General features: G+C 36.2%; 2 protein-coding genes across 2 annotated transcripts in view; one reads left to right on the forward strand and one right to left on the reverse strand.

The window, feature by feature from the left end:
- The window catches only part of ALDH6A1 (aldehyde dehydrogenase 6 family member A1), a 19,681-nt gene extending 11,851 nt beyond the window's left edge, over positions 1-7,830 (forward strand). The window contains exons 10-12 of the mRNA XM_027844859.1: positions 3,176-3,355; positions 3,596-3,694; positions 6,745-7,830. Of these exons, the coding sequence (XP_027700660.1) occupies positions 3,176-3,355; positions 3,596-3,694; positions 6,745-6,849 (384 nt within the window). The 3' untranslated portion in view covers positions 6,850-7,830. The remainder of the gene's footprint in view (positions 1-3,175; positions 3,356-3,595; positions 3,695-6,744) is intronic.
- Positions 7,831-7,929: 99 nt separating this feature from the next.
- BBOF1 (basal body orientation factor 1) overlaps positions 7,930-26,138 on the reverse strand; it is a 63,471-nt gene continuing 45,262 nt past the window's right edge. The window contains exons 5-11 of the mRNA XM_027844865.1: positions 25,183-25,263; positions 24,589-24,659; positions 23,435-23,579; positions 20,823-21,316; positions 17,114-17,221; positions 9,122-9,196; positions 7,930-8,979 (exon numbers count right to left, since the gene is read on the reverse strand). Coding sequence (XP_027700666.1) covers positions 8,865-8,979; positions 9,122-9,196; positions 17,114-17,221; positions 20,823-21,316; positions 23,435-23,579; positions 24,589-24,659; positions 25,183-25,263 — 1,089 coding nt within the window. The 3' untranslated portion in view covers positions 7,930-8,864. The remainder of the gene's footprint in view (positions 8,980-9,121; positions 9,197-17,113; positions 17,222-20,822; positions 21,317-23,434; positions 23,580-24,588; positions 24,660-25,182; positions 25,264-26,138) is intronic.

Consider the following 26,138-nt stretch of genomic DNA (forward strand, 5'->3'; position numbering starts at 1 on the left):
TCTCTCTCTCTCTCTCTCTCTCTCTCTCTCTCTCTCTTTCTCTCTTTCTCTCTTTCTGAGACACACACACAATTTATCAGTTCTTTCTCTAGAGGTAGATAGCATCTTCCTTTATAGATCCTTTGTAGATGATATGAGTGTTGATAATACTCAAAATAACTTAGTCATTCACAGTTATTCTTCAAACACTATTGCTTTTACTGTATACAACATTCTCTTTGTTCTGCTCATTTCACTCTTCATCATTTCATGCAAGTCTTTATAGCACAGTAGTATTTGGGTTTTTTGGGTTTTTTTTAGGCACTTGGGGTTAAGTGACTTGCCCAGGGTTACACAGCTAGTAAGTGTTAAGTGTTTGGTTTGAGGCTGGATTTGAACTCAGATCCTCATGACTTTAGGGCCAGTGCTCTATCCACTGTGCCACTTAGCTGCCCTCTATAGCATAGTACCATTCCATCACAATCATACACCACAACTTATTCAGTCATTCCTCAATTGATGGGCATCCCCTCAATTTCTGGTTCTTTGCCACCATAAAGAGAACTGCTGTAAATATTTTAGAGCATTTAAGTTCTTTTCCTTTTTAACCTGATCACCTTGGAAAATAGACCTAATAGTAATATTGCCGGGTCAAAGGTATACATAGTTTTGTAACTCTTTGGGCATAATTTCAAATTGCCCTCCAAAATGGTTGTATCATTTTACAGTTCTACCAACAATGTATTAGTTTCCCAATTTTTCCACATCCCCTCTGACATTTATCATTTTCCCCTTCTATCATTTTAGCCAATCTGATAGATGTGAGATGATATCTCAAAGTTGTTTTAATTTGCATTTCTCAAATCAGTAATGATTTAGAGCATTTTTTTCATACAGCTATTAATAGCTTTGATTTCTTTATCAAAAAACTACCTGTTCGTATCCCTTGCCCATTTATTGGTTGGGAAATGACTCATTCTTATAAATTTGACAAAGTTCTGTATATATTTGAGATATGAGACCTTTCTTCAAAAAGCTGTCTATAAAACCAGTTTTCTGGTTTTCTTCTAATTTTGACAACATTGGTTTTATTTGTATAAAACCTTTTTAATTTAATGTAATCAAAATTGTCTATCTAACATCTCACAATGCTATCTCTTGTTTATTCATAAATTCCTCTCCTATCCATAAGTGTGATAGGTAATATGTTCCATCTTCTAATTTTCTTATGATATCTCCCTTTATATCTAGGTACCCATTTTGACTTTATCTTGATAAATGGTATAAGATATTGGTCTATACCAGAGGTTCCCAAACTTATTTGGCCTGTTGCCCCCTTAAAAAAAAAAAATTGCTCAGCATCCCCCGGAAATCTACTGTCTTTAACTCTTTAACAGTTGGGTTTTTTCTTTGTTTTTTTATTTTTTGGAAATTTGTGGATTTTTTCCTGCACTGAAATTTTGATGACACAGTATTACATCATAAAACCATATAGTATCATGTTATAAACAAGTCATTACATGCACATGTTCCTGCCTATGCATGCTGGATTTTCTGACAATGCACAACACACTCACCTGCCAACACTTGCTTGTTATGAGCTGTCAGTGGACTTAACCACTGATCAGTTATAACTTGCATTTTCTGTGTTTGTTTGGAAAATAATGTAATCTCTACAACTTCAATTGTGTTACACAACAGATGAAACACGTACAACAATTCTTCAAAATTTTCTTATCATCTCTCCTTATGCTGTCATTGCCCCCTTATTTTTATTCAACCCCCGAAATTGTACCAGAGGCTACTACTACATCCCCCCTCCCCTGATCATTCCAGTGCCCGCCAGGGGGCAGCACTGCCCACTTTTGGAACCTGTGGACAATGTAGACTCTACACCCAGTATCTGCCAGACTGCTTTCTAGTACTTCCAACAGTTTTTACCAGATAATGAATTCTTATCCCAAAAGCTTAAATCTTTACATTTGTCAAACACGAAGTTACTGTAATCATTTACTACTGTGTATTATATGTCTACTGTATTCCACTGATCCACCTTTCTATTTCTTAGCCAGTATCAGATAGTTTTGATAATTACTGCCTTATAGTTTAAGATCTGGTACTGCTAAACTAACTTCCTTTACATTTTTTTTTCATTAATTCCATTGATATTCCTGACCTTTTGTTCTTCCAATCAAATTTTATTATTTTTTCTAGCTCAAAATAATTTTTTTTAGTAATTTAATTGGGATGGCACTGAATAAGGAGATTGGTTTAGGTAGAATCATCATTTTTATTGTTAATATTTCTTAAAACTGTTTTATAATTATGTTTGTGTAGTTTCTGAGTTTGTCTTGGCAGATATACTCCCAGGTATTTTATGCTGTCTACAATTATTTTAAATGTGGTGTTTCTTACTGTGGCTTCTTGTGGGGCTTTGTTGATGATATATAGAAATGCCGATGATTTATGTGGGTTTATTTTATATCATGCTACTTTTACTTCAACTAGCTATTTGGTTGAATCTCTAAGATATTCTAAGTATATCGTTGTATTGTCTGCAGAAAGAGATAGTTTTATCACTTCAGTGCCCATTCTGATTCCTTCAATTTCTTTTTCTTCTCTTACTTGTTATTGTTAGCATTTCTAATACAATATTGAATGATATTGGTGATAATGGGCATCCTTGTTTCATTCCTTATCTTACTGGGAAGGTTTCTAGCTTGTCCCCATTGCAGATAATGCTAGCTGATGGTTTTTAAGTAAGTTCTTATCGTTTTTAGGAAAAATCCGTTTATACCCATGCTTTAAAGTGTTTTTATTAGGAATGAGTGCTGTAGTTTGTCAAAAGCTTTTTCTGCATCTATTGATATAATCATATGATTGTAGTTCCTTTTGTTATTGATATACTCTATTATGTTAATAGTTTTCCTTGTGTTAAACCATCCCTTCATTCTTGGTATAAATCAAATAAGATATTTTTTGACAAATTGTCTGGGCTAAAATAGGCAAAAGTCATATTAATTCAGATGCATGGGAAAACAAAGGTTGTAAATTAGAATTGTAAGTAAGCATTTTATACAGTATTCACTGGGGAGGAACTATTGATGTAGTATGTGAAAAGGGAGAGGAATTATAGTATGATGGTAAAGGATGCAATATCCCATATCATTCTTTTTCCAATTCATTGTCTTATCAGCCAAATATGACCTGTTACAAAGAGGAGATTTTTGGTCCAGTTCTAGTGGTTATGGAGGCAGACACTTTGGATGAAGCCATCAAGATGGTGAATGACAATCCATATGGAAATGGAACTGCCATTTTTACTGCCAATGGAGCCATTGCTCGAAAATACTCTCACTTGGTGGATGTGGGGCAGGTTTGTGAAGTATATTTTAGATGGGTCCCATAACAGTTTTTTGTTTTCTAAGATTTGGTAGCCAACAAAGGGAACAGTCAATGGAACCTACTTAAAAGAGTGATATATGCGACATTAGTCTTACATATAACTTTCTTCCATCATAAGGATTCATTGTGGGTTTCATAATTTTCACTAGATAGAAATTTTAGTTGTTGTATTTCCTGGCTTAATGGTTAACTTCTATTTACTCTGTATTAGGTGGGTGTGAATGTCCCTATTCCAGTGCCTTTGCCAATGTTCTCATTTACGGGATCTCGCTCTTCCTTCAGAGGAGAAACCAATTTTTATGGCAAACAGGTAAATAACTTAAGTATTAGAAATGGTTGCTATATTTTTGCTTAATGAATCTCCTCTTGGATGTATGGAGGAAGAATGACATACTTGTCAGGCTACTGCAAAAAGATTGCCAACAGTTTACATGAAGTAAGGTTAAGTTTAGAGGTACTACTGTGGGTCCCCTAAAATTCCCCTAGAAGGAATTTTAATGTAGTTAGCATAGATTTTACCATGGCAACCTATGTTTCTCTATACTTGCTGTGACCCAAGAGATGAGAATCATACTAGAATAATCTCCTATGTGCCATTAGGGCAGTATAATTTTGTGAAAAAAAACACTGACAGCCTAGAGTTTAGACTCCAGCACAGACTAAACTAAGCAAAAGATCAGAACCTCTCTGTTTTCAGTTTCCTCTTCTGTAAAACGAAGAACCTCCCACCTGCTTGATACAAATGTTGTTAAAATGAAATAGTAATTACATGATAGTACCTTGAAAATGAAAGTCCTCCATTAATGGTAGGTTGTGTTTATATTTTTATTCCTGCTACCACTTCTCTAAGACTTATCCTTTCTGAAGAGAGGTACCATTCTGTAAATTCATTCTTAAATTGCACGGTCTTTGCTGATTTCCATTTCTGTAGCAATAGAATCACTATTTAATAGTGACTGTGTTCCCCCTTTGACAAGCTAAATGTAATTCTGAAATGGAAACTCAAGTTTCTTGGCTTAATGTTGTATTGGCTTTTGGTTAAGTATCTCTGAGTAGTCAGTCTTGGTTATTTAAGAAATGTTTATTGATTTAATATATTATCCAGATCTAATTGCTTCTTTTTTCCTGTTTTGGAGCCCTGCTCATTCATAGGCTACAAGCAGGAGAAATAAGTCACTAGAACATTACTTTAAAGGAGCTGTGATTTCAACATTATTGGGCACTTGCTCTACCAACAGATATCGAAATCTCTCCATACTTTAGGAGATGGTTGCTGTGGCCAAAACGATTTGTCACCTGGTGACCAGCTTTATGATTGAAACTTACTATTCATTAGCAGCTTTAGTTACAAGCACTTTAAGAGATGGGAGATTTGAAACCATAACCTAAAGATTTGGGAATCATGTGTGATTTTCAGTTATACATATCTTCCCCCCAAGTTCATGCTTAGATTTGACTGCTAAATAAACATCACAATATGAGTTGACTTCCCAAGTTAAGAGTTACAATCAAGCAAAGATTATTACTGCCTAGGGACCAGTTTCTTTGAGGAAAAAAGGATTCTGATTTTCATCTTATCCATCTTTAAGCAGATTGTTTGAGTATGGTTGTTAATAAAAGATAAAACCTTAAATGCTGCAATAGAATGCATATATTTTCAAACCAGTAGTGCTTGTTTGAATTCTTCCCTTTTAGAGAAAGAATCTAATACAGTGAAAGGAGCCCTGGATTTAGAGACAGAGGATCTGAATTTGAATCCCACTTCTGCCGCTTGCTACCTGTGTGATATTGTTCAAATTATATAATCTCTCTAGACCTTAGTTTCCTCATCTGTGAAATGAAGGGACTGAGACTTGAGTCTCACTAAGGTCCCTTCTGGTTCTGATCCCATGTGTTGATTTGATTCAGATACTAGCAAAACCCTATTGTAAACGTGCAAATCAAAAAATCTTAGCAGTACATGAAAAACTTTGTCCAGAAGAGTAAATATCCTACCACAAGGACCACAGACAGACATATTAATCCTCTGGATTGCATGCTTTTATACCTATACTACTTCCCTTGTTAATAAAGAAAAATGATTCTAGAAAGGCAAGTCAAGATTTTAAAATCATATTGGTTATTACCCTAAGGAAATGGTTACTCTTACGTTGTGTGGAAACTACAGGTGAATGCATCTTATTTCTATAGTTTCAAAAAGTATAGTTTTATATCTTAAATAGAATAATGTTTAATTGGATCAAATTTAATTTTTCTTAGAGTAATGGGTCAGGTTTCACCAAATAATATTAGAAGGGGATTTATCAAAATGACAATTCATTTTTACTATCTAAGAATCTAAGGCAGAATTAAAGCCAGTTCTTACATGGTTCCAGGTCCAGCACTCTATATATCACACTACTGCTCACTTCAGAAGAAAGTTGGATACAGTATATTCCAGAAAGGGGCCTAGATTATATATTACTACCTTATAACTCTCACATCTAAGAAATAAGATTAATCTTATCCCCTAAATGGATTCATTATAGTATTATAATGAATTATAGGTTATATTACATTATAGCTTGCCCTTTTAGACACACATTGCCATAAGATTCAATTGAAGCATGGTCAGGAACAATTTTATGGTACTTTAAAAATATACTAAACAGATAAACACTAACTGGCTTTTTGGGAGGGTGAGAGGGACAAGTTATAGAAAAATAGTTCATTGGGCTTGGTAAGAGTTACCATCCATTAGCTATTTTATTTTCAATTAAGAAAAATTTCATTTATGCAAAAGTTAACAAAGTTGCTGCTTACTCTTATAGTTTAAGTTGAGGGCTTCAGCTTTATCAAAAGAGGTCATTCACTTGGTCACTCACTGAGAAATGGCTGAAATGAGTGTTCAAATTATACCACTTTGGCAAGCGTATGTGGATAGGCTGATTAATAGTTTTAGGCCTCATTTTCCAGGTTATCAGGGCCTTAAAACAATTAAAGTTTGAAGGATTTTGTTTTTATTTCTTCATGAAAATTAAGGGCTAATCTCATAATATTTGGTAGGAGATTGATCAGGGTAAGGATTTTAAGGTTGCTTAAGATAGGTTCTTTTTGAGGGTGTTGGACACATTCTGCTCATGATCAGGTATTCAAAAGTGTGCTTGGGTTTTGATGGCCAATTACATTGTTTACAAATTTCCAGAAGGAGGAAGTATGTATCACTTTTTAATCACTTTCTCTCAATTATTCTGACTATTCTACACAAACATTTCACAATTTTACAGCATCTAGTACAATGAGTTTTAGTTATAGATATTACTTAACTCATAGGAACCACTTGAACTGGTGCTAATTTTTTTTTCCTCTTGTTCCATTTAGGGCATCCAATTCTACACACAGGTAAAGACCATTACTTCTCAGTGGAAAGAAGAAGACTCCGTGCTAACTGCACCTGCTGTAGTTATGCCAACTATGGGCCATTAAGAAGGACTTTTAGTAGGCTTTTTCTATCCTGAATAACTGCTGTCTCTCCTTAACCATCTCTCCCATAGATCTTGTCAACTGTGCTTACATTATTCACACACAATGCACTGGGAATGAGTCCTTCAGGCAGATCGTCCTTGGGACCTCCTTTTCCTATATAGTGCTTTTGTTACTACACCTGGTGGTCACATTTTCAATATAGGGTTTTCAATTGCTTACTATTTTAACTGTGAAATTCTTATATAAAGGGAGAACCCAGAGGAGAGGTGGGGTTGGAGGTGGAAATGGGGTCAGGGGAGACATTAGTGTCTCCAAAGGAGAGTTCCAGTAATTGGTGGAAGAAGTCTTAAAACACAAAATAGGACTGGATGTTGTCTACTTTTTGGACCCCAGAATATAACCCTCCGTAATAGCATCAGTGATTGACTGACCATGTTTTATTTTTATGGTTCTGTCAGTCTCTTCTACTTCAAAATGCCACTGTTAAAAGTACTTTTTTCCCAGAGTCGTCTGGAAAAATAACTTTTTTGTTCAATTATTGTGTTTGGAAGAGTGACCACAAACACACGGCACTATTTCAGCAAACTACTCCAAGTGTTTTATCAGTCTTAGAAATAAAAAAATCTTTCTATTATGAAATGGAGAAGGAATCTTTGAGGAAATAAGTTGTGTCATCATACTTCTTGATTTCTTACAGGGAAGAACTCTGACTGTTGTTATACATATGCTTTTATGTCCTCTCTGCATTTTTTAGTTATGTCATTTGATTAAAGGGCAATTCCTTTAAAGACATCTTGTAGCATAAGAGAAATTTCAATTCTTTTCATGACACAAAGATACTATAAAGCCTGGATTGCGTTATGACAGCAACATGACTGGTATGCCTTGTTTCAAATGACCTTATGCCTAACTTTCCTTCCTTGATTTTAGTGTTAACTAAGCTGTATTGGTCAGAATGGAACTAAAAGAGGAAGATGTTGACTTTGAGTCGGTAATCTCTTTTTTGCTGATTTCAAATATCTTATATATACTTCTAATGTGATATATCATCAGCCAGTGAACAAGTTTCTGGGCCCAAAAGAGCAAGCTCTAGTATTCATCCCATACAAGGCTTTGACTCTCTGATAGGGGCTGGATCACTTATAGGATAAGCAGATTTAAAGCAAATCAAGGGACCTTAAAAATGGTCTAGTCTAATCCTCTCATTTCAAAGAAAAGACATGTATTTCTCTGTTTCTCCAGTGAGCAAACTCACTGGGGTATTTAGTAAATTAAAGATTGTCAGATACTATAAAATGCCAAGTTATCACATATGTAGTAGGCTTATTGCTGACTTTACCAAAGGGAATGTTGGACCAAATTAGATCACTTTAAATCATCTAGAGCCTAAATTTCAAAAAAAGATATGGCACAATAGGAACATCTCTTCTGAAGTGCTATCTTTTAATTAAGGTAACAAAGATCTATATTTGGAAAGGTAGAATGCCCCTTGTTTTATTCTCTTATAAAATTGTGTGATTTGATTGGTTAATATATGTAAATTTAGGTGTGTATGTGAGAACCCATAATGTGTGTGACTGTATATCCAAGCATGTATGCACTCACGTGTTTGATTCCAATAATTCATAGGCTGGGTAATAATAGGTCATATTGTATAAATTTCATGTGAAATTAAATAGTCACAGGGACTCCTGAGATTGCACTAACTAAACCAATTGTAGTTTATATTTACTAGAACATAAGGATGTGTGCATTTGTGTCTTTTAAAATAAACAGCCAAGCCAAAACTACATGTCACACTAAGGGAGGCATAATTCATCTTATGTTAAATACAGTGTTCCTTTTTTTAGTGTGACCATACTTAAAAAAAAATTTCCCTGATCCCATAATTATGCTGTTATTTCTCAGCACAGATCCTAAGGGCTCCCTGTCCAGAAAAAGAAGAAATATGTGTGATTACCTCTATCTGGAAAGGTTTAAAAGGATATGAAATTAATCAGATTACAGACACCTTACTATGATACCCTATGATCTGGTCCTTTTTGAATATCAGGAAGGACAAGGCCACTAGATTCTGTGAGTGGAACTTGCTGGGTGATGAAGGTCTGATCCTGGACATTGCAATCATCCCTGAAATAAAGTTAAACTCAAGTCAGCAAACACAATAGAATTTAGTTCAAATAGGAACACAGTTGAGTATTTCACTACTTTCTTCACCCAATCCAGCACCCAGTTTAAACAGATACTTGCTAACCGGCATGGAAGACCTTACCCCAAAGTGTCTTTGTTTCTAGTGGTGAGAGTAACGTAATCTGGAACTGGAGGGACAGACGATTTTCTGTGTTTCCTACAAGGGGAAAAAACAAAGATGGCATTCATTGTCTTTTCATGCTCTGTATTTCAACTATATTCTCAAACTGCTAGATAAAGCACAATTTTTAGTCAACTAGAATTCTTGAGTTGTGAGTCACAGGTAGCTGGGTTTTATTTTTTGTTTTTTTGGCTTGTTTTTTTTAACCTGTGACTTCACTGGAGTTGATGGTGAGAGATGTGATGTATTCCAGACACTGGGGACAGCCTAGGCAAAGGTAGAGATTAGAGATGGAATAACGTGTGAGGAGCATTGCTAGAATGTAGAGTACATGAAGGAGAGTAAGGTATAAATAAGATTGGTCAGCCAGGTTATAAAGGGCTTTAAATGCCAAACAGAGGAGTTTGTGTTTGATTTTTAGGCGTATTGGGGAGCCACAGGAGATTATTGTGCAAAGAAGTGACATGGTTCAACTTGTGCTTTAGTAATATCCCTTCATTAACTATTTGGAGGATGAAGTGAAAGACTGAAGGCAGAAGGACCAATAAGGAGCCTATTGTAAAAGCCCAAGTGAGAGGTGATAAGAGTTTAAACTAAGATAATTTTATGGCCGTAAGAGTGAAGAGAAGGGGTCAGATGTAAGAGATATTGTGGAAGAAGAATCAACAAGGTGTGGCAACTAATTGGATATATGGAATGAGAATAAAGAGTCAAGGAAAACTGAGGTTACAAATCTCAGTGACAGGAAGGAAATAGAGAAAAAAGAGATGTGGGTTGTGAAAAAGATGAGTTCTTTTTTGGACATGCTGAGTTTGAGTTGCCTATGGGACACTGAAATAAGACTGAAGCTCTGGGGGTCATCTGTGTAATTGTAAGATGATTAAGCCTTGGAGAGTTGATGAGGTCCCCAACAGAGCTTAGAGAGAGATAAGAGTCCACGACTGTGCCTTTAGGACACACCTATTGTTAGAGAGTAGGATATGGTTTGGTTTGTTTTTTTTTTTTTTTAGGCAATTGGTATTAAGTGACTTGCCCAGGGTCACACAGGTAGTAAGTGTCAAGTGTTTGGTCTGAGGCCAGATTTGAACTCAGGTCCTCCTGACTTCAGGGCCGGTGCTCTATCCACTGCGCCACCTAGCTGCCCCGGGAGTAGGATATGAAAGGTGATCCAGCAAAGGACCCTAAGTAAGAGTCACACAAACAAGAACAAAGGGAAACCGATGTCACAAAAAAAAAAAAAAAACAGAAGAAACTATCAGGAAGAGAGGATGTTCAAGTGTCAAATGCAGCACAGAGGATAAAGACTGGGCAAATGCCATCAGATTGGCAAGTAGACAATTTGAAACTGGGGGGTAGTGGCCATCATTTGGGAAATGGTTGAACAAAAATAGTGTACATGAATGTAATAGAATACTATTGTGCTCAAAGAAATTATTAAAAGGATGTTTTCAGAGAAACGTGGGAAGATCTGGGTGATGCAGAATGGAGTGAAACCAAGAGAACAATTAATACATCAACACTAAAAATGAATAATTTTGAAAGGCTCAAGAACTCTGATCGACCCAATAAACAATCATAATTCCAAGGGACCGATAATGAAGAATGCTGCCCAGTTCCTGACAAAGAGGTGATGGACAGAATGAGACACACATAGGTTTTTTGACAGGGGCAATGTGAAAATTTATTTTGCTTGACTATGCATATATGTTTCAATGTTTTGGCTTTTATTGTTGTTACTGTTCATGGCAGGAAGATGTGGGAGACAAAATAAATTCCTGTTAATTGAAAAAAAAATTTTAATTCAATTTTTAAAAATTTAATTTTAAAAATTAAAAATTAAAAAATTTGATTTAATTTAATTAAAAATTAATAAAATTTCAAAATTTAATTTAATTTTTTTTAAAAAGATACTGGTAATTTTGGAAAGCAGTTTCAGTTGAATAAGCCTGAGCCAGACTGCCATATGTTGAGAAGCGGTTGAGAAGACAGCAAGTTGAAGCAGCAACAAGAGCAGATAACTTTTTCTGAGAGATTGCCTGTGGATGGGAGGAGAGAAGATCTTAGAGGACAAGAGCTTGAAAATATGGAAAGATCTACTGAGGTTTGGGATTTTTTTTTAAGGCTAGGGAGGCAGATAGGTTTTTAGGCAAAAGAGGAGGCTGTAGATTGGGAGAAACTAAAGATTAGAGAGGTTCTGTGATTTCTTCTAACACTTCAGAAAAAGTAGGAGTGTAGGTAGATGGTAGGAATAAGTCATGATTGAGGTTTATCAAGTATAAGCCACTGAAAATATGTTTAATATGAATGTATATGTATAGCCTATAACAGATTGCACACTGTCTTGGAGAGGGGACAGGGGAAGGAGGGAGAGAAAATTTAGAACTCAAAATCTTATGGAAGTGAATGTTGAAAACTAAAAATTAATTAATATATTAAAAAAAAGAATTACCATGGTAGGAAAAGGGGCAAGGAATTCAAGTATAGTAGTTGAAGTGGTTAACTATACAATTGAACTTGGGAAGGGAGGAAAAGTGAAACCAGAGCCTGGGAAATAAGAGGGAAGGATGGACTAGAAATCACTGTGAGGACAAAAAAAAAAATCCATTTAGGATGATTCCACGCAAGGGAACAGAGACAACAGAATACTAAGTTAAAAAAATAGCTAGTAGGTCAGTTTGGCTAAAACAAGGAGAGTATAGAGGGAAATAATATGAAAGAAGTCTGAAGCTGGATCAAGCATGGGAGGTAGGTATGAGCGTGCTGGGAACCCCCTGGGAAAGCAGGGGTTTTGTTTTTGTTTTTTATCTTGGAAATGAGACCTTTATTAAAGGAATTTGCTTCAAAGATTCTATTCATAGTTAACTGTTTCCTTTATAATCTCAGTTTTGTTTTGGGGGGTTTTTTTGGATAATTTATTTATTTTTAGTTTTCAACTTTCATTTCCATAAGATTTTGAGTTTTAAATTTTCTTGGCCTCCTACTTCTTCCCCTCACCCCCGCCAAAACTTACAATGGAAATTGCTGTCCATACCCAGGGAAAGAAATACGGAGTCTGAATGCAGATGGAAGCATACTATTTGCTCTCCTTTTCCTTTGTTGTTTTGTTTTATTACTTCATTCTTGTGGTTCTTCCAATTAGTTCTAATTGTTCTTTATATCATGACTAATGGGAAAATATGCTTAACACAAATGTGTATATAGAGCCTATATCAGATTGAAAGGGTTTACACCAGGGCTCAAGCACTGAAGCAGGAGTGGCACAGACAGGAGGGCAAGCTGGCAACACCACAATGTACACGCTGGAGCAAATGCTGAGAGCTAAGACAAAGACAACAGGCAAACTATGTAGAAGCCACACCAAACACACACACAACTGCAGCCATTCAACCTGCTGACAAGAGCCCTGGTAAACACACACTTTCCCATCCTTTGCTACTCTCCCACTCTCATTTTCTAAAGAGAGAAATGAGTTTTTCCCAATCCGTGTTTCTTAAGAGTTTGTTTTGCTTTTTGTTTCGCTGGTTTTTGTTTTTCCCAAAAATAGTTATCTAAGAGAAAAAAAATTACGGTCAACCATTCCATTATGGATCTCTATGTTTAATTACTAAATGCAAGTGAGGAAGAGGTCAAAAGTGGTAAAACATACAGAAAAGAAAAGTAGGTTTTAAACTGAGGTGTGTGTGCATTATATATATATATGTATATATACACATGCACACACATATGTATACATATACATATATATGTGTATCTGTGTATATTCACCAGAGAAAGATGAATTTTAATTACTAGGACCTTCCTAGCTGGGGGGCTCAAGATAAACAAATGGTTTGTAAGCAAGCTGGAATTAGCTTTAGCACTGGCCTCAAGCATCTCCTCTTTACGTGTTTTTTCCTCAAGTTTGAAAGGAAAACCATTTCCTCAGGAGTCAGAGCCAAGAAGAGCACTAACTAAAAACTCATGTGAAAGGAGACTGGGAACGAGAAGTGGCACCCACATATGGGCGGTAGGGGGGTAGTTGGGAAGAGGCAGCCAAGAGGGAGTAATTAGTTCCCTACCCACCAGCAAAGTCTCTGCCCACTCAACTATTAGATGGGTACAGGTTACATCCCCCAAGTAGAATGTAAGTTCCTTGAAGAAAGTGACCATCATAGGATGGACCAGACATAGATCTGTCTTTATATCCCTACTACGTAGCTGAGTGTGTTGGATGGACTAGGTGCATAATAAATGTTGAGCTGAACTGAACACAGGCCTCACTGCAGCAAAGTAATCCTTTTATTCCACTCTCTATTGACATTCCAAAATTCTTCAATGCTTCCACATCTCCCTTTCACCCTCTTTTTCTCAGCTGAAGATCTTGCCTCTTACTTGTGAAGTACTTTCTCTGGGCTATTCCCCTAACTTGCCTTTGCACTCACACATTGGGTTCCCAGAGGGTGGATACTCCCTCAGGTTCTAATATTCTGTGTGTCTGTGTTTCTTACATGATAGAGTCCATGAGCCCCCACAGAGACACTTCTCATTAATGATAATGCCAACAGACACAATTAACTCTTAGCAAAGACATTTCCTAAAATGATATAATGAAAATAATTACTGCAAATATTTCTACCATAAGCCTGGAGTACATTCTCCCACAAACAGACACAGTACACACACAGTACACATAGTGAGCACAAACCTAAAGTAAAATTTACTGAAGTACATCTACAAAATATAGGTGTGTCAAAGACAACTTATAACTCCTAGTATTAGAGACTAGAAGTCTTTTCTCTCCTTGTACAGTCCTTTCAAAGTCCTCCTTGAGTTCCGCACCTCTGCTGGGCAAGTTGCTCAGCTGGGTCCCAAAGTCTGTTCTTCTCTAGTCTACGCCTGGCTCCTGGGGTGTTATACCCCTGAAACTAGTTCTTCCTTTGGGTGACTGTCTTTCTTTATCTATGCTTATCTAGAATATGTGTTTCTGAGTCCTGCTGGATGAGATCTTTCTCTATTGGTCAGACAGCTCAAAATCAACGTGATCCTTACCCCTCTCCACCAAACTGTGCCTTCTGACGCAAAAGGGCTCTCCACAATTGCTTTCATCTCTTGAGATATGGCTTATTTGTTTATTCAGTCAAAGAACTTCTTGGCTTAATCAGAAAGGAATTTGCACCTCATAATAGCACCAGGGTATAGAATCATCTCTATAGTCAGTTTAATACCTCATTAACATCTTGCAATTATATTCTAAGACTTCTAAGGGTAAATCAACTGAGGTGGGGAAAGGGAGTAAATACCTCATACTATTCTTGTGGAGAAGATAGAAAGATATGAATTAGATAATACAATCAGAGAGATTCAGAACTGAATTGAATTGGATGGCCAGACAATGGTTCGATGATGAGATGAAGCAGGGGTGGGGAACCTGGGGCCTACAGGGACATGTGGCCCTCTAGGTACTTGGGTGCAGTCTTTTGACTGAGTCCAAGTTTTACAGAATAAATCCTTTTACTATTTGTTCTGTGAAGTTTAGATTCAATCAAAGGGCCACATGCGGCCTGGAGGCCGAAGGTTCCCCACCCCTGAAGGATTGGGCTGAATCTAATGAGCTAAAATTCAAAAGAGATAAATGTAAAATTTGGCACTTCCATACCAAAAAATTTACTTCACAAGTATAACATAGCGGAGATGTGGGGAGATAGTAGTTCTGGAAAAAAAAAACTGAAGATTTTACTGGACAATGACCATAGAGGCTATTATGATCTTGGGTTTGCATTAAGAGGGGAAGGTTTCCAGAAATGGGAAATCACTCAAATCCCACTCTTCTTAGCCTCCTTCAGACCTCTTCTAGAGTAAACAACGTGTTCAGTTTTGGGTTCCAGTTGAAGAATGAAACAGGAGAGGTTGTTAGACAAAGTACTGAGGCAGCTAGATGACTCAGTGGACAGAGTGCTGGGCCTGGTATCAGGGAGACCCGAGTTCAAACCTGGTCTCAGACACTCACTAGCTGTGTGACCCTGGACAAGTCACTTAACCTGTGTTTGCCTTCATTTCCTCAGCTGTAAAATGGGGGTAATAATAACATCTACATCCCAGGATTGCTGTGAGGATCAAATGAGATAATATTGGTAAGCTTAGCACAGTACTCTGGCACATAGTAGGTGCTATATAAATGCTAGCTGTTATTATCATTATTATTAGGTAAAGGTAAAGTAAATACTGAAGTGTGAAGTCTTCCAGATGATTCTGTTTGAAAATGACATTGTACTGATTTCATAAAGTTCCATCTTCCTATCATCCCCAATGATAACAACAGCCACACAAAAGAATGGATTGACAATCCACACATGAAAAACCAAGTAAGTGGATGAAGAATACATGTTGCCTATAACCATGCAATTATAGATGGGTCATCCACCAAGTTAGTCCAGTATTTGGACAGGCATTGTATGCATATGCATTATGAGCAACGAGTTGGACCCAGAACTGAATAGGAACAGAGTAGATTGGATTGCATTTGAGAAATAATTAAGTTACTATCAATGATCCTAAGCACTCCTCTAACATTTAAAAATATCTTTTTAATACTCATCTCCAGTGATGGAACACCATGATTTCAGAAGAATCAAAATTATGGATGACTCAAAGGGCAATGGGGAAGTAAAGAGTGGATTTTTAAGTAGGCTGCAGCATATATTTTTCTGTTTATTATCACTTTATTTTTTAAAATAAGTTTTATTGATGCCTTTGGTCAGAGTCAATTCTGGAAATTATTTGTCTTCCCCCTTCCAAATTGAACTTTCCCTCTTAACAAAGAATAAGTTCAACAGAAATGCCTACTAAAATGACCATTCTGACAATGCGTGCAACATTCTCTGCTCATCCTCTCCTGCCTCTCCCTGAAAGAAAGGCTTGTATTTCATTCTCTATTCTCTGGGAACATTTATGCTTTTCAGTTATTTCTTTATGTTTCCTCTTAGTGACCTTTGTTTTAACATCATTGTAGTTATTACATATATTGCTATTTTGCGTGTTTTTATTTTCCTCTGATTTTACTGAGTTCCTTATATTTGTCAGTTCTGTTGCACAGTAATGTTCCATCACATCCATTTATCAGTTTTGCCTATACCATTCATCATTTGATGAGCACACACTTTTCTTTCCAGTTCTTTGTCACTACAGAGTGCTATAATGAATATTTTAGAACTTTGTTTCTGTAGTTGACTAGAATGGGTTTTTTAAAATAATATTTTTATTTTTCCCCCAATTACATATAAAAACAACATTTAACATTATTTTTTAAGTTTGTATGGCTGGTAAATCACATTGGTAGGGTTACCCCTACATAAATAAGGATGTGGATCCATTGAAGAACTGAAGAAATAGTTTGATTTTTAAGCCTCAGAATCATATGATTTAAGTGATACACTAAAAAAAACTAAATTTGTGAAATTTAAGGATACAAAGTAACAAAAATAAAACAATTTTTCTTGTCTATTTAAAAAATAAACACATATATACAAAAAAAATTAGGGTAATTTTCCATCTTTTACCCTTATCACCAACTGGGCAAAAATCCTGACTCCCAATATAAATAAATATATATATATATACATATATATATATGAAAGAAAGAAAAATATATAAGAAAGGTTATTACCTTTCTTATCAGAGATGTTTACATCCTTAGATATTTGGAATATCTAAACTTAAATTTTCTTTGTTTCCCTACCTTTTATTTTTGCTTTTCTTAATTTTCCTATACATTTAGTCAATTTATCACCCTAATTTTGTGGTTTAAAAATTATTACAGTATTTTCAAACTTCCCGAACACAAACCAGATGCTTTATCCCCAACTTCATCCCTAAATGACAGCATAACAGCTCATACTCCTTATTTTTGTATGGTTCCAAGGGCTGACATAACTTGATATTGAACTATTACCATTATTTGAAGAATCAGGAACTTACATTGGAGGACAACCATTCATTTTTGCAAAGAGTAACCTCAAAACTTTTTCCTTCTGTTCCCATGTCAAGTCTCCAATATCCACATCCATTCCTTTTTTAATGTTTGTCCTGAGTAATTACAAATAAAAATATTAGTGCAAGGTAAAACCAGCTAAAGGAAGCTTCAGAAGGAAAATGTAAAATCTCTAAAAAAACTGAGGCAGTAGAAAATAAGGATTTCATAACCATTGTAGTAAATATATTTTATTATGAGTTGTACACAAATCAACTGATGTTTTAAACAGAATGAATGGGCTGGAAATGACCTAAAAAATTATCTAACCTAGTTAAGAGACTGGTACTATTAAAGAAATAAAGAACAACTTATATAGCAGAAGGAATGAGAAGGAATGGCTGTGCCGTGCCAATATAATAAAAGTGATAATATTACCAAAGTTAGTTTACACTTTTAATGTTATGCCAATATAATTATCAAAGGGATACTTTACAGAAATCACAAAACAACAAAATTAATTTGTAAAAAATAAAGATCTAGAATATCAAAGGAAATAATGAAAAGAGGTAGGCAGCAAAACAGGAATGGCACACTTCTAAGACCTCAAATTATATTATAAAGCAGTAGTCATCAAAACCATCTGATCTTGGATTAAAAACTAGAGAGGCAGAACAACAACGGAGAATCAGAAACAATGGAACTCAATATCCCAGGGTTTGCTAAACCAGAAAACTTAAATTACTTAGGAAAGAACTACCTACTTGATAAAAACTGCTGGGAAAACTGGAAAGCAGTCATGCAGAACTAAGCTTGGACCAGCACCTTACACTATAATCCATGATACTAATATGTAACCTGAATATCAAAGATCATGCCATAAAGAATAGGGCAACTAGGTGGTACAGTGGATACAGTACTAGGCCTGGAGTCAGGAAGACTTATCTTCCTGAATTCAAATCTGGCCTCAGACACTTACTAGCTATGTGACCCTGGGCAAGTTTTTTTTCTTTTTTCTTTTTTTTTAAGGCAATTGGAGTTAAGTGACTTGCCCAGGGTCACACAGCTAGTAAGTGTTAAGTGTTTGGTCTGAGGCTGGATTTGAACTCAGGTCCTCCTGACATCAGGGCCAGTGCTCTATCCAATGCACCACCTCGCTGCCCCTGGGCAAGTCTCTTAACCCCTGTTTTCCTCAGTTTCTTCATCTGTAAAATGAGCTAGAGAAGGAAATGGTAAACCACTCCAGTATCTTTGCCAAGAAAACCCCAAATGGGGTCACAAAGCATTGGACCGGCCTGAAAACAACTGAACAACAAATAATTAGAAGAGAAGTAGGTCACTCACCTCTCATGTTTTCTTAACTAAACAAATGATAAAGCCAATTGAAGAAGATAAAACAGATAAAATTGATTGTATTGAACTGAAAAACTTCCACACAAACAAAATCACTTAGGATAAGAAGGGAAACAATCAAACGGGAAAAAAATCTTTCAAATTATCAAATATCCAAGATAATAAACAATTAACAGATATTATAAGACCAAGACATTCCTCAGTAGCTAAGTGGTCACTCCCTCTACTCAAGAAACTCCAGCGGCTCCCTATTGCCTTCAGGATCATACCCAGGGATGTTTGTTATTGTGCCCAGTAGTTAAGAGTACCTAGATTGTAACTCCAAAGCTCCAACCTCATGAAGTGATGGTAACTAATGAAAGTACTTTGTGGTAACTAAGGAGAGTATTTTTGAATTTTGAACTAATTCAAGAAAAATTTAAAATCTGAACTAATGCTCTGTGTGGCATTTACAGCCATAAACTGGCCTCTTCCTACCTTTCCAGTCTTCTTATACCTTACTTCCAAACACATACTCTTGGATCCTGTGAGACTGGCCTCCTGGCTATTTCACAAGCAAGACATTCCCTCTTTGGGCTATTTGTAATAGCAAAAAACTGGAAACTATTAAGTCCAATGATTGAAGAATGGTTTAATAAACAAATGTGATGAAATGTTATTGCGCTATATACTCAAGTATTCATATGGACCTGTGATCTCATCAGTGTGGGTATTCTCTCCACCAAAACAAACCACAAACTAACCTAAGCCTACTCATCCTTCATGACTCCTGTCTATCTCCTCTATGTTCACCACAGGGGGTTCATTCAACATGCTTGGGGTGGGGGTAAGGGCCTTCTTGATTGCTCGCTTTCTTTAAAAAAAAAAAAAAAAAAAGACAACATTTCCCTATCTTACTCAGGCTGCAAGCACAGAGGCTACTCATGGCCCAATTCTATACTATCAGCACAGAAGCTCTGGCCTGCTCTGTTTCTGACCTGGGCCTCTCCATCACATTTTTGGCAACCTGGTCACCCCCAGCTCCCAGGTGCACATCCTGTCAAGGCTGAACTTGGTACACACACCAGATAGCAAAGCCCACTGCTGCTCAAAACTACAGAGCTCAAAAGATTCACTAGCCTCAGCCTCCTGTAGTAGTTGATTTTTCTTTCATAAGAATTCTATTGGATCATAGTGGTTGTTCTCTGGAGATGAAAAATGTGTAGAATTCAAAGAAATATGGTCAGACTTATGTGAAAGTGATACAGAAAAGAAAACAGAATTGAGAGAATAATATACACGCTGTCAAAAAGGCAAATAAAAACACTAAACAGGAAAAAAATCCATGTTAAATACATAGGATAATTTTGCTACTGTCTTATTAAAATTAATATGGCTTTTGCTTTTAGGTAAAAAAAAAGGACATACAATTGATTATATGTACAATCATTTATAGTCACAGTTATTTTCTGTTTTCTGTACTTTTTTCCTTGTTCATATGCCTGACCAGTTTTGGAAATGGAAATCAAAATGGGTTCATTTTAAAAAGAGATGATAATTGATTGTACCATAATAAAAATTTTAAAGCAACACAAAAAACAAATATTATAACATGAAAATCAAAATTAATTACTCAAGCCTTCCCCTGGCACCCTAGACTGCCTCTGATGTCTTGTAGTATGTGTTGCCTTATTTCATCCACTTGGCACTTAACATATGCTATCCTACTTCGCTATTTATTTTTGTTTATATTCAGCTGAGAGGCCAACTAAACTGTAAGGTGCTTGAAGACACGGATCATTTCATGTTACTGCTTCGATAAAAAGGAAAGAATACGTAACCACGTACCTGGTGTGTAAGAGCAGTCCCACCACAAATTGCTATGTATTAGAAGGTGGTAAAGAATTATAGTTTGGGGTCCTGGAAAGTCTCTATCTTATCTTTAAGATACAGTGACAGAACAGTGTTGTTCCTCACTTTCAGCAGATGTAAAATATGAAAGGACATTTGGTTAAGAAGTCTGGCACATACTAGGAACTAACTAGAAAGTTAGGCTCGTGATCACTGACAGCCTCTGAAGAGTTCTCGTACAATTGGTGTTGAAACACTCAGTGTCTTTTAAAGATCATCCTCCAAGAGAATTCATTCTAATAAACTGGCCTACAAATTACAAAGGGAAGGGAACAGCAAGATTTAAATTTTCAAACAAGAATAAAACGAATCTTGCTACATGATTCACAACCGGCTCCAGTATTCACATATTTCATACTCTCATGTGTTCTTAATTCAGATATAATTAAAGAGGACTTTTAAGAATTCTAATCTAACCATAGTACACATATACATGACAGCACATAGCATATTACATTAAAGAATTATTCATACCATTTCTCTGCCTCCCTAAGATCTTGGTTTATACTGTTGGTGCTGTGGACTCTGCCATCAAATGTCCGGATTCTGGGATACTCCGTTCTTCCTGCATACGCCTGTCTCATTTTTAAATTAAAAGCTGCTTGGGCCATCTGCTTGTAATTCTTCCTGCTAAGAACGATTTGTTGCTTCACTTCATACAGAGCATCCAGGAAGAACCTCTCCACTTCCGTTCGCTCATCCAGGATGTTCCTGGCCAATCTCTTTACTCGATTCATCTCTCTGTCTTTCATTTCAAGGACCTGTTCCAGCTTATTAATTTCCACCCGGCTTGCCTGGTTCTCTAGAAATGCTTGCTCCTGGATTTTTTTAATTTCAGTCTCAAACTCAGCAGTCATATAACCCAGGGCTGTCTCCAGTTTTTCCACTTTCTTCTGAAGACACTGAATCTGGGCTCTATGCTGAGTTATTTGCACAATCTTTTCCCTAATCAACAGCTCATTGGTTTCCTAAAGCAGAATGAAAAATAGTTCAGATTTTAAATTTTTCTTGAATTAGTTCAAAACTCAAAAATACTCTCCTTAGTTACCACAAAGTACTTTCATTAGTTACCATCACTTCATGAGGTTGAGGCTTTGGAGTTACAATCTAGGTACTCTTAACTACTGGGCACAATAGCAAACATCTCTGGGTATGCTCCACAAGCAATTGAAACCTTCCCTGATGGCTTCCCTTCAATTCTTACTGTGCATTAAGTAATGTCCACCTAGATGTACTAAGTTCTTTACAACTCCAGAGTTGGCCTGACAGCACAAGAAAACACATTTATTTAAATAAATACTTGTTAAGGACCTACTAAATACATGGCTAAAGTTGAAGAAGAAATTACTAGGAGGAGGCATTGTATTTCCTTATGTTCCATTTCAGAACATTAGCACCAGAAGGAAAAAAGGCCTAGAAAGATAAAGCAACTTACCCAATCAGAAAACAAAAGATTTTTCCACCCCTTCCTAACGTAGAATTCTTCTCCCTTCTCTGTGCAACCTTGACCCAGATTATGAATACTTTATTATATGTAAATATTTCTGCAATTCCATACAACCACAACTTTCCTACAATTTTAAGTGTTGATCACTAGTTCTACTGTAAATTTTCACTTTACCACTAAGCTACTTCATAATAACACACCATGATCTCAATCAGAAAACTAAGATTATTTTTTGTACAGAGTATAAAAATAAAATATGTCCTTCATGAAGAAGCCAATACTAATAAGAGGGTTTCATTTTTTACAGGTGTACTAAGGAAATTCCAACACAAAAGACATTATTATTATCACAATAGTTAAATCTTTAACAAACCTTTGATAATGTTTGAAGGCAAAGAACAACAAAGACAAAGTTCAAATGTAAAAAGTCACATTTCTCTTGGGTTTATCCCTCTCTTTTCATTTCCACTATTGAAGTTCTGCCCCTCATTAACTATTTTCCTTGTATTCAATCCCTCCTCCCTCTCATCCATCCTTGTCCATGTCCAGAGTAATTTTTCATCATGTTTATGAAAGTTCAAGAACCCAAGCCCACTTTACAGGTTGCTAAACCTTCTTTAAGCTCTATAATGATGACCAAGAGCTAGTCCCATGAACTGTATGAGGTTGGGTGAGTCCTTGATGATGGTCCATAACCAGGAATGTGGAGTGCTCATGAGCCATCAGAAAGCTAGAAAATACTTCAGTAAGCCCCTCCCTATGTTGGCAACTTCTAGTCACACAACTTTCCCCACTGGAAATGGCTGTACTTAGGAGCAATCCTACAATAATAAGCAGGGCACAAAGATATTAAAAATAGGAGAGGGAAAATGGCAATTTGATTTTAATCTTAATTTTAAGAGATTTGAATGGTGTATGCTATAGTGGAAAGGGTGCTGGATTTGGTTTCAGAGGGCCTAAGTTCACATTCCTGCTTTGTCAATTATTAGCTGTATGATCCTGGGCAAATCACTGAACCACTTAAGGTTCCTAATCAGTAAAATGAAAGGGTTGGACTAGAGAGAATTGGACCTTTGGGCTTCCTTCCAGTTCTAAATCTATGATCCTGTGACAGCATATTCAAAGTGTCAGGAAAGTAGACACACATACTGACTTTCAAGTCAGTTCAGGTTTTAGTTTTTACATGTTCAAGAGTCAATAGACTGGATGACCTTATATTGCTATCTTCCCCACAACATAAGCCTCCTCGCTATTTCTGAAGCCACTACCAATAATGCTGACCCAGTCTCAAGTTTTTGGGGTTCACTGGGACAAGGTGACAAAACCAGGAGTGGGGACTGGCTGGCACAAACAGGACTAGACATTCCTGTATTCTGTTACATGAATCTCTTTCAAACTTCCTGGTCTTATAATTCAGGTTTATCACCTGGCTTACCACTTTCTTCTAGAGAACTGAAATTTGATATTTCCAACTTGCTTTGGGCAATTCCTAGCACAGCAAATCACAGTTTCATAATTGTTTTCTGATTATCATAAAGATGGAGCTGAATAATCAAGATGATGTTATGGTATCCTTGTGTAACATTATAAGCCTATTATTAATAAAAGGTGAAGTTGAAATATAAATAGGAGCAAGAACCTTCTGTTGTAGGAGCAAAGTCTGACTCTCTTGCAACTTGCTTGTGTTTATCTGTAGCTCATTGGCTTCTTTCACATGGAAAGCAAGAGCCTTCTGAAGACGAACATTCTCTTTAAATACAGCTCTCCCAGCATTGTTCAATTGACTGCAACAGATTGATAGGTAGGAGATCAAATCCATGACAACTCTGATATTACCATTTGGGGGCAACAGCTTAAGAAAATTTCCACAAAAGTCCTACACTAACACCTCATTGCAGAGAGGAATTAGCCTCAAGGACACAAAGCTTATGCCAGGGGAGTGTAAGCTCTGACTTTGTCTTTACTTTTATTTGTAGACCCAGCATAATTTATCACAGTGCCCCGCTCATAGTAAGCACTTAAGAAATGCTTGTTGATTGAAGCTCTCCCTACTGAGTTGGAAAGGATGAGTAGAAGCCTGGCACCTGACCAATCTACCAAGTTTGAAGAATCTTATCACTGATAGATTGACTATAAGATGATAAGGCTTTGGGGGGGTGAGGGGGAGGGGGAGAGACACAGGAACAGAGGAAGACTACACAGAGCACTGAATCTACAATCAGTGGGTTTTAATTCTAATCCTGACTGCCACTTTCTAGTGGTGTTACCTTGGGTAAGTCATTCTGAACCTCAATTTCCTCATCTATGAAATAATGAGGTTGGACTAGATGACCTCACCCAGTCCATCTCTAAATCTATCATCCTTAAACATGAAGGGTTTTAATCTCTATTAGTAGTGGAAATACTGATGAAATCATGAATCTTCTGATATCTTTAAGTGTAAGCTTAAGAAAAGCCATAGGCACACAAAGGGGCTGCCAACCTAGGCCAATGACTGCTTCACCTCTGACATCAGTGAGGACAAGACGAGGAGAGAATAAGAATATCAAGAAAATGTTTAAGTCTTTTAATACTAAATAGCTAAATCCTTACTAATTGATGTAGTCCTTAAATGACTGTCGTAGCAAAAATGACAGAGAAATATCAAAAGAAATGAACAGATAGAAAAATGCATGCAAAAAGTCAAGTAAAAAGAATAAGAAAGTGACACACCTAAAAAAAGATAAAACCAAAATAAAAGATAAGAAGAAACTGGAAAAGAGAGAAATCAGCTGGACAAAAACAATCTCTTACACAATGGCTTCCTGGTGGGCTCTCTCTGCCAGCATGACTATCTTCTTCTCAGCCTCTTTCTCTAGTCGGCACTAACAGAAAGAACAAGATGGTTACATTCTTGGTTATATACTAAGCTGTAGATAAAAATGCTAGCATACATTAAGATTTTAGATTTGGGGGGAAAAAATTTCAAAAGTACAACAAAATTAGCAGCTGAATTAGTCTAGTCATTCTATGGAACAGGAGAAAGAAAAGCAATCATATCCAGGTCAAGAGTACTCTTACCTAGTGAATAACTTAACAGTAAGTGAGAAAGAAAAGGCAGGAAGACTTCTTTCAGGGTGTCTATGATTAACCAAATAATTTTCAAAAAGAGAAGTGCAGGGAAAAGGAATAGAGAAAAAAATAGAGAGCAGTAGCTCTCTACAGGACACATCAACCTGACTTACTTATTTACTAAATTCGTATCATATTAGAAAACTGTTATTGAGTCTTAGCAAGCAGGTAATAAAATTTACAAAGATATTAAAACAAAATAATAACTAGGTACATACAGAGGGAGCAGGAATTTGTTCTACTTTAATTTCTTAAACAGATGCTAACATTCTATACCTTTTCTTCAAAAAATCTGCCTTCCAACCTTCGAAGAATCTCTTGATGCTTCTTCTCTGAATTTCTTAAATCCTCCTTTAGCTACAATTGAACAAAATTAATAGTTAATTTTGAAGCAGGATTTGGTTTTCTCTATGGTATCAGTGAAATCCTTATTCAAGCAGTTAAAACATTCTACAAAATTTCTTGATCCTGAATATGAAAGAGGAAAGGTTCGTTTATTCTTTTTTCAACTTCTGGGAACTATATTTCACAAATCTTGCTTTGGGATAAAAAAGATATAGAATATGCCCTTGAATCTACAATGTATAACATGTACATAATATAAAAATCAGGTGCTGCAACTGTGTTCAACCTAAGATATCATTCAATGATGATATACATAGAACCTATGATTCGTTCATTCATTTTTTTCTCTAGTTTTCATTACACAGACTGGCTTGAGCTATTGTATATTATTAGTTTTAGAGAGTTTAAAGATAACTTTGAGGAATGATAAGGTTTTCAGATCATTCAGATGACCTGATGTTACTATATTCATCTTTTTAAACTGCTTCTTTGAAATAAATTGAATCATAGAACCTTACTTAGAATTTGAAAGGGACCTAAGAAATCACAGAATCATAGAAAGTCCAAGTTAGAAGGGAACTCAGAGCTATTTAAACCTAAATCACAGCTAGCCTAGAATGTCATCTACAACCCCTGACCAAGTGGGAGTCCAACCTTATCTCCTGGAGAAAGCTATTCCACATTTGGATAGCTCTGATTGTTAGCATGTTATCCCTCACAGCAAGCCTAAATCTACCTCTACAAGTGCCATGCTCTGCACCTAGGGTTACTCTCTGAAGTTTAATCCCTCATCCACATAAGTGATCTTCAACTAACCGGTTAATGATGTAGGAGTCATGTCTAAATCAGTTGTCTGTATATAGTCAGATCCTTGTTAGAACAAGGAT

This window comes from Vombatus ursinus, unplaced genomic scaffold, assembly GCF_900497805.2.
Source record: "Vombatus ursinus unplaced genomic scaffold, bare-nosed wombat genome assembly UNPS02014945.1, whole genome shotgun sequence".
NCBI classification, from domain to species: domain Eukaryota; kingdom Metazoa; phylum Chordata; class Mammalia; order Diprotodontia; family Vombatidae; genus Vombatus; species Vombatus ursinus.